At 38.3% G+C, this 14,844-nt stretch overlaps 1 protein-coding gene across 6 annotated transcripts in view; it reads left to right on the top strand.

The window, feature by feature from the left end:
- LOC139156524 (histone deacetylase 4) overlaps positions 1–14,844 on the top strand; it is an 815,291-nt gene that overhangs the window by 522,206 nt on the left and 278,241 nt on the right. For all 6 annotated transcript variants that reach the window (XR_011557327.1, XM_070732257.1, XM_070732259.1 and 3 more), the window contains 2 exons: positions 1,928–2,048; positions 11,244–11,290. Coding sequence is in view for 5 of the 6 variants with exons in the window: in XM_070732257.1 (XP_070588358.1) it covers positions 1,928–2,048; positions 11,244–11,290 (168 nt within the window). In the remaining variant the exon portion in view is untranslated. The remainder of the gene's footprint in view (positions 1–1,927; positions 2,049–11,243; positions 11,291–14,844) is intronic.

A 14,844-nucleotide genomic window follows, 5' to 3' on the forward strand; every position in this document is an offset into this window, starting at 1 on the left:
GTGGCAAGAGGTGACAGTCCCAATGAAGCAAGGCAAAAAGAGCCTCTCTTGAGCTCCAAAGGTCTTTCCCTCCTGTTTTTGCCCACCCCGTTCTGCTCATTTTCCCCACACCTTTCTCCTCTCTTGAGCTCCATGAGTCCCTCCTGTTTTTGCCCACCCCGTTCTGCTCATTTTCCCCACACCTTTCTCCTCTCTTGAGCTCCATGAGTCCCTCCTGTTTTTGCCCACCCCGTTCTGCTCATTTTCCCCACACCTTTCTCCTCTCTTGAGCTCCATGAGTCCCTCCCATTTTTGCCCACCCCTTCAGCTCATTTTCCCCACACCTTTCTCCTCTCTTGAGCTCCATGAGTTCCTCCCGTTTTTGCCCACCCCTGCTGCTCATTTTCCCCACACCTTTCTCCTCTCTTGAGCTCCATGAGTCCCTCCTGTTTTTGCCCACCCCGTTCTGCTCATTTCTCCCACACCTTTCTCCTTTCTTGAGCTCCATGAGTTTTTCCCTATGCAGTTTGGAAGGGGGGAGTTTGTCACTGGGATTCAAAGCAAAAATGAAGGGAATCCCAGGGAGAGGAGCCTCAGGGAAATCCCAGCGTTTCGGGGCATCCCAGTGGCGGCTGCTCAGGTTGGTAAGGTGAAAATAGTTCGGAATAAGAGGCAAAAAAAATCTTAAACACTGGGTTGTATCATGAAAAGTTCGTATGAAGAGGGGTTTGTAAGATGAGGTATCACTGTACTATATTCCTTATAAGCTTGATGGATTAAAATTGGGCCTTCTAACATTCATGGGTTGAGTTTGACTGTTTTTTCAAAAGTTTTTGTTAAAAATCAAGAAATGTAACAATGCACCAAAGATAATGCCACTGGTAAATTCAATCCTAATGGTAGTGCTATTTCACCACTGTCTTGTCTGTCACTTTGAAACAAGGTGCAGCCATTTAAACCTAATGTTACACTGGTGAAATTCTGAATTGTGTATTTTATATGATAACCATATAAAATTGTATTTCATAAAAGTTAAGAAGCTCCCTTTTCTCTTAGTTGCAATAAAATGCTGTACAATGCTACCTTCTTCCTTCCCTACTGTACCCTTGGTGCAGTTTATTTCAGATAATATAATTGGCAAACATTTCTGCCAATTTCTGTCTGAATAGAGCAGCTGTATGAAAACATCACAGGTGATATACATGCCCTTGGTTTTTCATCTACATATGGGTTAAAGATTGTTTTTCCTTAGGATTTAAGATGGTTTAGCTTTCATTCATTTATGGAGAGTAGGAATTTTGGCTTTTAAAGGGAATTTTTCTATTCTATACATCTGTATGGTGTCTTCCATTTATGCATTCAGCAAATATTATAAAGTTGACCATGCCTTTTCTTCTTAAACCTTTTGTCCAGAAGATTTTTTAGAAATTCTAGGATTAGTCCCTGATCTTATTCTGCCACCCTTAATTTTTCTATTATGTCTATAATGACTTTTTTGGAAACTTTGGAAAAATGTACATTTTCTATAATTTCTCTTCTAGAAACCTCTAGAAGGACTTAGGATGGCATGGAGGTTAATAGCAATTTGTTTGTGTCATTCTGACATTGGCAATATGGGCATTTCCTCCTCTTGATAGAGGTGATCTTGTTTTATAAGTACCAGAAGGAAGTACAATCTCTAAGTCAAAGAATGTCTACCTCATTCCATGAGGTTCCTAGAACAGAAATTTGTGATAAGAATATTCTTGTTTTTTTGTCTCCGAAAGAGCAAGCATCTTAAAATTATTTATTTTGCATACAATTATTCAAAATTTCAGAATTAAAATATAGAGGTTTTGTAATCTCTTTGGTAAATGGTATTTGTGTACACTATTTATATTTTTTATTTGGGATGCTGCTTTTTTTCATCAAGGGAAATGGAGTTTCACTGCTTCCTTTTCTCTCGTAGTGTATCCGTGGAAGAAAAGCAACTCTAGAAGAATTACAGACTGTGCATTCAGAAGCATACACGCTGATTTATGGCACCAACCCTCTGAACAGACAGAAACTGGACAGCAGGAAACTGTTAGGTACAGAAAATGTAATGTTACTTGCTTTCTAGTTATTCATTTTGATTTGGGAATCTATAGATATAAAGCTTACTTAATATAGGAATCCAGATCTTGTATTCTTTGGTACATTTTACTTGACAAGCTTTCTCATAAAGACATGCTTTCTGCAATTTATTTTTCCTTTTGGGGACATTTTATGGGTACTCTTCATTGAATTGAAAATCATATACACAGTATGCAGTGTCTGGTAGCTTCCAGTCTCCTAATCATTTTTGTTGCTCTTCTCTGCACATTTTCAGGAGCAGGGGAGTCAAACTCAAGGCCTGAGGGCTAGATCTAGCCCATAGGGTGCTTAGGTCAGGGCTGTAGGACCGCCTTGGAAACAACAAAGGACTGACCCATGGTGCCTCTGCCAGTGAAAACGGAACTCGGGAGGGCTGCAGAAGGCTGTTGCAGCCGGAAACAGAGCTTGCCATTTTTTCTGGCAATGTATTCAGGCCACCACAGATGTGCCTGACATTAGTGATGTCGAGCTAGCCCCGCCCATCCTGGCCACATCCACCACAGTCCCCCAAGGTCAAAGGCAACCCTGATGCGGCCCTCAATGAAATAGAGTTTGACACCCCTGTTCTAGCGTCTCAACATCTTTTTTACATCATGACGATCAAAATTGGATGCAGTATTCCGCATCTGGCATTACCAAGGCATTATAAAGTGGTATTAACACTTCATGTGATCTTGATTCTATCCCTCTGTTTCTACAGCCTAGAACTATGTTGGCTTTTTTGGCAGCTGTAGTACACTGCTGGTTCATATTTAAATGATTGCCAACTAGTACTCCAAGATCCCTCTCACTGTTACTACTATTGAGCAAGCAGAGGTGGGCTACTGCCCGCACGGGGGGAACGCAGTGGGGTAGTGAAAATGGAGCTCCAGCCCAGAACACCCAATTTACATTGAAAGAAAATGCAGGGCATCTTGCATAAGCCACGCCCACAGTGTGGTAGTAAAAAATTTGGTAGCCCTTTGCTGTGAGCAAAGTACATACTGTACCTATGTATTTTGTTTTTCTTGCCTAAATATAGAACCTTACTTTTTTCACCATTGAATTTCATTTTGATAAATAAGGAATATTAGGTATGTTTGCTGTCTTTATAAAAACAATAAGGATGGGATTAAAAGTATTTTAAAAGAATGCAAAGGGGCTTCCAGTTCCGGCACTGGTATGCAGGCAGCTTGAGCTGAGAGCTCTGTTCAACCCTCCCCCAGAAAGCCTGCTCCGCAGCTCATACAAACAAAAATCAGGTTCCTAGCAGGTGGGAAATTCCACCGCTGGTGCCTCTGTATTTTATGGAACGTTACCTTTTACGGAGTGGACACAAACCTAGAATCACAGCTGAACAGAGCACAAGGGAATATGACTCTCTCCAAAATGGCGCCTCCCTCTGAGGATCCTAAATCTCAAAGAAAACAAACCTCCCAAGCAAAAGCCTTAATTACTGAGCAAGGTACTCAAACTACACTAACCCTTGAAGCACCGGATTACAGTAACATGGCAATTGAAGTTGCTAAACTCCTTGCTCCAGACCTTAAAGCTACACTCACAAATACAATACAAGAGACTCTAAATGCTATAAAAGCTGATGTACCACAACAGGGATTGCGCCTCGAAGAAACAGACAAACGCTTAACTACAACAGAAACAAAAGTGGAGGAAAACTACAGCATTCTGAAAGATGTAATCCAAGCAACTACCAATTTATATGAACGTATTGAGGACTTAGAAAATCGCTCCAGAAGGAATAACCTCCGAATGGTAGGTCTTACAGAAGATATCCCTGCAAAGGAATTTATTTATTTATTTATTTGATTTTTATGCCGCCCTTCTCCTTAGACTCAGAGCGGCTTACAACATGTTAGCAAGAGCACTTTTTAAGAGAGCCAGCATATTGCCCCCACAATCCTGGTCCTCATTTTATCCACCTCGGAAGGCTAGAAGGCTGGGTCAACCTTGAGCCGGTGGTGAGATTTGAACCGTTGACTTACCGATCTACAGTCAGCTTTAGTGGCCTGCAGTACAGCACTCTACCTGCTGCGCCACCCTGGCTCATTGCGTGCCATTTGTGAAAAGGACTTACCTGCTGCTTTGGGTCTTCCTCACCCTTTCAAAATAGCAAGAGCCCATAGAATAGGGGCGATATGCCTCAAAAATTTGGACAATGCAAAGGAAGGTGCTGTAAGACCTAGACAGGTCATAATGAAATTTCTAGACTATGTGGAGAAAGAAGAATTGCTGAGAACCTATAGAAATCACAGAGACCCAGTTAAAGTGACAGGCTGCAAAATCCTCCTATTTGCAGATTATTCAGCAGAGGTTACAAGAAAAAGAAAAATATTTAGTGGAATATGCTCTACATTAGGAAAACAAATGGTGCGTTTTCACTTACTTTATCCAGCCATTTTAAAAATCAGAAATTCTGATGGCTCTTTTACAATTTATAACTTGGAAGAAGAAGCTCAAAGACATCTACTGCCATCTAATGACGAAATAGTCACGCAGCCCAAGATCTCTGCTTGAAGACCAAGATGCAAAGCAATCCAGAGCTCCAATCATTCCAGACCGGGATTTACCATCAACTCTGGTATCAAAGGAGCAACGCCGAAAAGAGGGAACTTCATGCAACAAATTTGGAAAAACCCACACTACTCCATTACAAAATGAAGACTGGCCAGCATTGGGACATAAGACACCTTCAGCAGAAAAAGGAAGACCTTCCAAGGCAATCTACAATCCACACAATAGGAACTAAAATATCTCAGATAAGCCACTTACTTTCCAACATCCAGAACGGACATTCAACAATTTACAACACATGTTAGACTTTGATTACTCATTCTTAAAGACAATACTACTACTTGACTGAAGATGGCACATGGAGAAGGGAGGTGATTATCTTCTTACCAGTTCAAAGTCAATTGGTTACATTTTTAAATGGGGGGGGGAAGCTGTTACATATAAATACTACAATTATTGGAGCGGGAAGAAGGAGATGGCCAACTAGTACCAGAAAAAAGAGAAGCCGTTTAAAATGTAAAGAAATATTATTAGTTAATTGGGAATTTCTGTGTTTTTACTATTGTTTTATTGAGTTAGAAGGTTGATCTCTTTAGAAGATCTCCTATCTAAAATTAAAACTAACCAAATCTAAAATCAAAATTAACCTTAAAACAAATATCATAATGAAAAATATAACTGAAACTATACTTGAATTGTCATATACCCAACTATACATTGAACAAGCATTACTTGGGATAAACCAACACCCATAATATGAAGTTGGTCAATTGGAATTTGAAAGGTCTTAGGTCCCCTTCAAAAAGAATGAAGTTTTATGCCATTTAAAAAGGTTAAATGCAGACCCAACATTATTGCAAGAAACACATTTGAATGAAACATATTTTTTTAGGATGCATAAATTATGGGTGGGAAAGGTATTAAGCTCTTTGGGAAAGGAAAGCAGGAGTTTTGTTGCTTATCCATAAAAATCTTCAACATGAAATCTACTCAATAGATACCGATGATGCAGGTAAACTTTTAAATGTCAGAATGTCTAGTCCAATAGGGGAGCTTAATATATATAATTTGTATGCCCCAAACGCAGGCCAGCATACTTATTATACAGAGATCCAATCCCAGTTATTAGGAGATCCCTTCCCTAATAAGATATTGGGAGGAGATATGAATGAAGTTGTCTCAGTGCTGGAGGATAGGAAACAAAATATGGGCATTGTAAATACACTGGGGGAAACCCAGACTTGACGACTTCCTAGATAACACCCAACTACTGGACAGTTGGCGTTTCACACATCCAAATGGGAGAGAATATACCCATTATTCACACCCCCATGACTCATGGTCATGTATTGACTATATTTTACTCAGCCCATCCCTCCTACCTAGGACCTCATCAGTAAATATTAAAGATTAGTAATTTCAGATCATTCACCTGTTTCATTAAATATGCAAGAAATATACCCAAAAGGTAACAATTATATTTGGAGATTCCCATCCTTTCTACTAAAAGATGAATGTTTGACCTGTTACTCAAGAATGAATATGTCAGTGGCATGAATATGTAAGTGACAACCATATACATGCCCAAGATCACATTCTCTTTTGTGTAACGGCAAAAGCTGTTCTACGGGGTAGAATTATGGCCCATGTCCAATCAATAAAAAAGATAACAAGACAGCAATATGCCTTGACATCTGCCGAGTTGAGAACTGCTTATATGAACTTCCTCGCATCCCCAACCACTTTAAACAAAGATCAATGGGTTGAGGCCCAAAGGGCCTTTAATATATGAGCAGAGCAGAAGGAGGCATTTGTACAGTCTTTACTGGAAGTGAAATTTCACCGGTTTGGAAATAAATCTGGCAAACTACTGGCCAATATAGCAAATGATACATTACCACAGACAAATATACACAGGCTCAAATGACCCAATGGAACATATATTACTAATTCCAAGGAAATAGTAGATATTCTAGGAGACTACTTCACTCAATTTTACACCGATACAAAAGAAAATGATACCAAAGGAATGGAATTCCTTCGGAGGGTCTATAGAACAACTAGAGACAATAAACAGCCCAGTCAGGGCAGGGGAAGTACAAAAAACCATCAAGTCACTACCTACAGGCAAAGCCCCAGGCCCAGATGGCTATAAGGCAGTGCAGGAACAAATTACTCCATTTCTTACAGGACTGTATTCTTCTTTACTATCAGGAGGCCAACTATCAAGCTCTTTAAATATGGCACATATCAAATTATTGTCAAACCCTGGGAAAACTTGTGATGTACCAGTCTCTTTTAGATCTTTACTGGTAACTTGTGTCACTGATTGAGAGGAGGGAAGCATGGCACGGACCACTTCCTGGTGTTTGCTGTTGTACTCTGGCTTTCGCAACAAGCCATCTGCTAGAAGGTTTCTCCTCCTGCCCCCAAGGGATATACTTATGTGAAGTTGAATTGGTTGAAATATTCTGCACATCAAACTTGCTTTGGGAGAGTTTCTGCAGGCTTCTAAGGGCCTCTAGATTTTTGTGATCTGTCCACACTTCAAATGGTACTTGAGTACCCTCATGAAAGTGGCACCATGTCAACAGGGCCCATTAAACTATATATGCCTTCTTCTTTCATATTACCCACATCCTTTAAGTCTTTGTTAGTTTTTTGGAGATGTAGGTGCAGGGTTGAATATTCTTTTGGAGGAGGACTGTGATGATGGCCAGATTGCTAGCATCTGCTTAGACGATAAATGGATGAGTGTGGGTGTTTGAGAATTTGTCAAATAGTCTTTTGAGGGTTTCAGATGCTTTCTGGCACTCTAGGGTCCACTGGAATGGCTGACCTGATCATTGTTTGATCTTCCCCTCTGTTTTTTAATAGCTCGGTAATTGGGAGGATAATTTCAACAAAAGAGGGAATGAACAATCTGTAGAAGTTTGCGAACCCCAGGAAATGTGGAATTGCTTACGGGTGCAAGACGGCTGCCAATCTAGAACAGCTTTGACTTTGCTTGAGTCCATTTCTATGCCCTCACTAGACACTCAATATCCCAGTCAATCTAGGCTGGACTTGTGGAATTTGCATTTGGACAGTTTTGTATATAGCTTGACTATGAGAATCTTTTTAAGTATCTGATGCATCAGTTTGAAGTGCTTCTCAAGAGTCTCAGTGAAGATGAGAATGCCGTCCAAATAGACGAGGACCCCTTTGTATAAGTGCTCACACAACACTTTGTTGATTAATTACATGAACAAGGCAGGAGTTCCCTGTAGACCAAATGGCATGACTTTAAATTGGAAGCTCTTTAAAGGACAATTAAATGCCGTTCTCCATGATCTGATCAAAGGGGAGTTCAGGATGGGCCACTCTAGTCCTCTAGCTCTATGGCTGGGTTGAATTACTGAAGATACACTTCCCTGGTTACAGTCTCCATTATCCAACTCAGCTGAAGTTCTTGGACATGGGTTTTCTAGCTCCTGATTTGGAGCTACTAGCTCCTGATTTGGAGCTACTATAGTTAGTTTATTTTTCCCTGGAAAGAAAACTCTAGGAGAGGGGGTAGCCTCCTTCTTTTTCTCTCCCTCAATCGCAGCTGAGCTGTTATTGATGGAACAGTAAAAAAAAGTAGCTGTTTGCATTGAGAACTTTACAAGCCGTGCAGTGCTCTCTGTTGGTCCCATTATTGGTTAGTGAGCAGGTTAATTAATTGGTTAATTAGCAATTCTGCTTTTGGCAACCCTGCTTGATAAACACAGCAGGAGGGATCCGTTTGGAAGGGGTAGCCTTTTCTTCCCCTCCGGACCTCAAAGCCCAGCAGACATTGAAGAGGCTGGAAGCTACAGCTACCGCTGGAGGCATACACAGGTGAGGTTTTCCCCCGAAGAGCTCTCTGTGGAGGTGCATGTGAACCAAAAGGAATCTACTCAGCTGGAGCAGGCTCTCCTCCTTGGAGTTCAGTTCAACTTGCTCCTTCTCAATGAAGGATAAAGGAACCTTCATTACTGACTGATCTGACAAACCCTAGGGCTTCCATGGATATGCTGTCCAATGGCTGAGAGCGAGCTTGGATTTGGAACATGCTACCGAAACTACACATTTGGGGCATCTTCTACTGTAACGACCTGCCTTCTAGCTCTTGTAACATCCAATGCCCATCACCAGGTTTGTTTGTTTGTTTGTTTGTTTGTTTGTTTGTTTGTTTATTATTAGAATTGGAAGGGACCTTGTAGGTCATCCAGCCTAACCCCTGCTGGTGCAGGAGACCCTATGCCACTCTAGACAAATGACAGTCCAATCTCTTCTTGAATGTCTCTAGTGTTGGAGCGTTCACAACCTCCACAGGCAAGCCGTTCCACTGGTTGATCTCTCTTACCATCAGAAAGTTCTTCCTTATATTCAGGTTGAATCGCTCCTTGGTCAGCTTCCAACCATTGTTCCTTGTCTCCTTCGTATGTTTTAGTTTTCAGTCCCCTTATCATTCTGGTTGCTCTCTTCTGCACCCTCTTTAGTGTTTCAATGTATTTTTTGTAGTGTGGTGACCAAAACTGAATGCAGTACTCTAGGTGTGGTCTAACACCTAGAGTACTGTTGATACAATTTAGGATTGTATTGGCTTTTTTAGCTGCTGCTGCACCTTGCTGGCTCATGTTTAGTTGGCTGTCTACTAAGATTCCAAGATCTCTCACACGGACTCACTGCTGTTGAGTGTGGTTTCACCCAGTTTGTATGTATGTTTTGGGGTTTTCTTACCTAGGCATAGGATTTTACTTTTCCCTGCATTGAACTTCATTTTTTTCGTTTGGACCCACTATACTAATCTGTCAGGATCTATCTGTATCCTGAGCCTATCTGCTGGAGTTTTGGCTATTCCTGTCAGCTTCGTTTCATCTGCAAATTTAATTAGTTCCCCCACTATTCCCTTGTCTAGGTCATTGATGAATATGTTAAAGAGTGCAGGGCCTTGGACTGATCCTTGTGGTACCCCGCTGCTTACTTTTTTCCATGTGGACATGGACCCATTGAGGACTACTCATTGGGTGTGGTTGGTCAGCCAGTTGTTAATCCATCTGATTATGTTGTTGTCTATCCCACTTTTCACTAATTTCCAGAGTAGTAGATTATAGTCCACCTTATCGAATGCTTTACTGAAGTCCAGATATAATACGTCCACTGCATTTTGCTGGTCAATTGATTGAAGAATGAGATGAGGTTGGTTTGGCATGATTTGTCCTGACAAACTTGTGTTGGCTGGTGGTTAATACTTGTTTGTCAGGTTAATGTGATGTCCTGCCCCATGGCCTCATCAGGTGATCATCCTCCTATCTTATGGTTGACAGATGGTTATGAAGTGCTGAAAACAACTAATCTTGACTATGTTCTCCAAAATGACATACCTTGAGTCTTTAGTCATTTCTGTCATCTAAGACTGTTATATAATGTTAAGGAATTTATCTGCTGAATTATGTTCCTGTCTGCTACTTCCTGTTCTAAATAGGAATTTAAAAAGTTGATGGGATACCTAATCAAAGAGAAGCAATTCTTCTAGACTAGTGTTATTTTCTTCCTCCATCAAATCATAGTTACGAAATTACCAGGATATAATATTTGGGAGAGAAAGAATCACCATGCTCAAATTAGATAATCTGGTAGTTATAATACCCATATATCAGTGGTGAAAGCCAATTTTTTTTACTACTGGTTCTGTGAGTATGGCATGGTGGGCATGGTGTGGCTTGGTGGGCATGCTAGATGAGCGTGGCAGGGGAAGAATACTACAAAATCTCCATTCCCACCCCGTTCTGGGGTCAGCCAGATGTAGTATTTGGCAGTTTTCCAAACTACTCAAAATTTTCCTACTGGTTCTCTGAACTGTGCAAAATTTCTGGTACCAGTTCTCCAGAACCTCTCAGAACCAGCTGGATTTCACCCCGCCATATACTCAAGTGATCCAAATATTACTGAAGTTTAAGTGAATATCAGAAATATATTTAAAGTGGCACTTTTGAGAGCAAATCTTTATTTATCGCATTTACTGTTGTACACTTCAGAGTGGTCCCAACCCTACCTAGAGAAGTTTCTCCTGAAATTCCTTGCATCTCACTGAAAACCCAGCATCTAATCCCTTGCCAATTGTCACTGAAGGAATATTCAATAGGGATTGTTTCCTTGGTACCAATCCTGCAGGAGGGATGATGCTTCAGGCAATATTCTATCCTTTCCCTAGTGTTAACTACATCAGTTTCAACCTGTTTAAAACTTTCTGACCAACTGAGCTTTTAAGCTGATTTATTTATGAAGAGAAGATTGTAGGTAAAAGAGCAGATTTAATTTTAAAATATCAATATCAAATATTTTTAAACACTCAATCTTTTCTTAAGAGTTTAAATCCTATTTCTGTCTCTATTTTTGTTGTTTGGCATTAAAGACCCAATCCAAATTCTCTATAGACTTGCTCCAGGAAGGATGCAGCTGAGTCAAGTTTAGAGACTGAGATAATCAGTGTCATATTAAGCATCTAATATTACTGTAGGAATGGATGGGTCTACTCTATACTACGTTTTGATGACATATTTTTAAATTACTCCTAAATCATATGTATTTTGTAATGTTAATGATGTTTTACTCTACTCTGATTTCTCTAGGCTCTCTGACATCACTGTTTGTCAGGCTTCCATGTGGTGGCATTGGGGTAAGTATTTTTTCTTATTTGATCAAGTCTTGATTAAACATGATGATTAAACTGACTAAACATACATTTCTCATTTTTATTATAGAACTATACTATAGAATTCATGTGTAGAACCCCAAAGTCCTATATCTTCTTGGGAAAATATTCTATGCAATAATTTTACTTATCTTCAATAAATAAATATTATTGATAACTGAAATATTTCCATCCCTACTGGGGCTCCCAGTTGCACAAAGAGTTGTTCATATCAGATAAAGCATATAATTTTGTTCCAAGTATTGTTTCATATTGTTTCATTATTTAATATCAACTTGTTGTTTTGAAAATTTGCTTTTTCCCCCCCAATAAAGAAGCTTTGTTGTAATTGGAACTGTGAAAAAACTCCATGCACTTTGTTTTTAAATATATACATCTGGTATTTTGGCTTCTCTGTTGATTCTTACATTTAAGATTCAGAATATCTATATAATTTATCTCAAAAATTAAAAACAACAGCAGCATAGTAATTACAAATTATATAAATTGTTCAGGCCTCAAAATAGATTTTGACTCAGAATGAATTAAGACTTGCAACAAATGTCAAAAACAATAAAAATGTTTCTTTCAACATGGGAAAAAAAATAAGAGAAAAGTCAAGGAAACAATTTGTCCACTTATTGGAAGAGCTGCCAAGGAAACGGTTGGCATTAGAGAGAAAGCAGAGCTGAGGAGTGGGGCATGACCAGCACCATGGCAACATGACTGATTCTTCGGGGCTGCCGGAGAAACATTGAATTCTAACGGATTTAAGTCTTTATTGACCTAAACTGTTCTGGAGGAACAGTGTTATCCACAGAGATGTGAGCCAATGCGAACAGGGAAAAGGCAATTTCCCTGGAGGGTCGACTGAAGCCTCTGAAACCAGCAACTGAGGATAGCAGCCATTGCCTAAGAAGCTAAGGGAGCCACATCGAAAGAAGCAAGAAGAAGAAAATGTGGATTGTTGGGATGTAAAGATTGCTTTGCTCTAAGTACTGTGCAGGAGTGGCAAGTGAACAAGGTGATGGCACTGGGTGAGTGATTGACCAATTTACAGATAAAAGGAAACTTTAAAATGAAACTGTAAAAGAGCCTGGAGCAGAAATTAGCAGCTAATTAGTGGCTAATTGGAAGTATTACAAATGAAGGGGGGAAATGGAGATTATAAACCCTAAAGCCCAAAAGGATTGTGATTGTTACAATTGGATGTGGTAAAAATAAAGAGAATAATTAAAAAAGGGAAAAAAGAGTATGAAGAAAACATTTTACATTTGGATTTAAAGTATTTTGCGAAGTTTTAACACAAACATTATCTATGTCTGGGTAATTTGAGCATGCCATCTGCTGTGGAAAGAGAACATTATAATAGTTTGGTGGAAGACAAAGTGGGGGGAGGAAAAATGATGTGCAACTATGGATTGACCTTGTTTACAGAAAAATATTTTGGAAACCATGAAAACCTACAAGGACTTATTGCTTTGAACTATAAAATTTGGTCTTGACTTTAGCGTTAGTGGAAGATAATAAGCCTTCGACTAGAGTAAAATAAAACTGGGCATTTGGATACTAGAAAATAAAAATTTTAAGAGACTATATGGACATTAAGTTTGAATCAAGAAAGTTATAATAGCAAAACCCTAAAGACAATAAGATGGATAAAATAGAATTGTGGATATATGAAGAGTTGATGGAGATCTCAAAAACTATACATTAAGTTTTAAAACTTATAAAAGATGATGAGAAACTAGAAGTGAAGTTGGATGATACAAAATATCATCTACAAAATATATCTACAAAATATGTAGAAAATATGGTTTTGGAGAACCAAGAGAAAAACATAGAAGGACAAAAAATAGCAAAAAACAAATGATTTCACTGGGAGTTACAGTGAAAGAGTAGACAGGAGAAAATACATACTGCAAAAAAAATCAATTAAGAAGTAAAAGATGTAATAGTGGGAAGATCCTAAGAGGTTGGAGGAAACTTGGGGGGGAGAGGAAGTTATGAGAGATGGAATTTTTGAGAGACCAAAAGAAAATGGTTGAAGAGATATTCTAGTTGACTGAATTGTATTAATGTGATTGTGTTTGAATGATCATTTTAAGTGGTTCTCATATACGATTAGCATATAAGGTTTAGAAATAAAATGAGATACATATACTTAAATTAAAAAGAAAATGATATAAATATAAAAGATGAAAACTAGTAATATGGCTGATTTTTTAATGATGATTTAAGATGTGATGAAAAACATAGATATTAGAAAAACTAAATGTTTTAATGTTAATTGTGTTTAAATAATTATCTTTTTTATTATTAATTTTTAAATTGATTTTAAGAAATAGAATATAAAACTCACACACAACATGCAACAAGTGTTCAGTGATTGGTGCCCACCACCAGGCAAACATTCACACCCCACCACCAAATTGGGGGTATTATACCATTTTAATTCAAGAGCAATATTTCTATTTACATATTATAAAATGATTCCAATTTATTCCTTATAGCTCAGTCTCGGATTCTACTACCTATATATATTGTCTTCCCTTGTCCCATCAGTTGTCGCAAATCAGTTTCATTACCAAATTCATCCTTTTATCCATAATCTCAAATTGAATATGATCCACCATGTACCGGTACCAACTAATACTGCCATTTCCTTAGTAATCATCCATCATGTAAGATAGAGGAAGGAAAAGAGAGAAAGAAAGAAAGGAAAGAAAGAAAGAAAAAGAATGGGAGTAAGGAAGAAAGAAAGAGAGAAAGAAAATCAAAATCTAGTTTAAAACTAGCTCAACTATTTAAGAGGCATTTTGATATTGATAGAGTTGCCCCATTCCAAGGTCATTGTTATAGACAAACAGTATTTTATTTTCAAATTCTCTGAGGCAAAATATGGTGGGGTTTTCAAAAAACAAAATTTCTTTACTGCAGATTTCAATAATCCAATTTCTTAATATGCTTTAATTTTCATGTCTCTCAGCTGCGTAAAAACCTTTTCTAGCTTATAATTAAAAAGAAAAATAACAAATATCAAAAGAAAAACGCAGGCTACTGAAAAACAACATGGTTTCTTCCCTTTGGCAAGTATGGTAGAAATTTGAGGAGGGATGATTGATTATTAAATATGGATTGATTATGGAATGATGGTAAAAGATATATTTAGGTGTTGTTTAATATTAGGATGTATTAATTCGTAAAATTGGATTAGAATTTTAGAACTATATAGAATTACATAGGTAAAATTAATGGAAGATACATAGGATAAATAAAGGGTTAATGATATGTACTGTATGATTTTATGAGTTTGCATTATGAATTTAAAATATACTTGGAAATGTAGAAGATTGTTGAAAGTTAATAATAGTAAATGCTAAGTGCCTGAAAATTAATTGAGCTTGGAAATATTGAATGAAATTATAGAAAAGTAAATATGGAAGTATATTAATTGATGCATTGGTGTTCAGATAGATTTTCATAGTATTATTATTAGGTTCTGGGTGACAACGGCGCTGCAACGGGAGGCAGGAGAC

The sequence above is a fragment of the Erythrolamprus reginae genome, chromosome 1 (assembly GCF_031021105.1).
Source record: "Erythrolamprus reginae isolate rEryReg1 chromosome 1, rEryReg1.hap1, whole genome shotgun sequence".
In the NCBI taxonomy this organism is placed as follows: domain Eukaryota; kingdom Metazoa; phylum Chordata; class Lepidosauria; order Squamata; family Dipsadidae; genus Erythrolamprus; species Erythrolamprus reginae.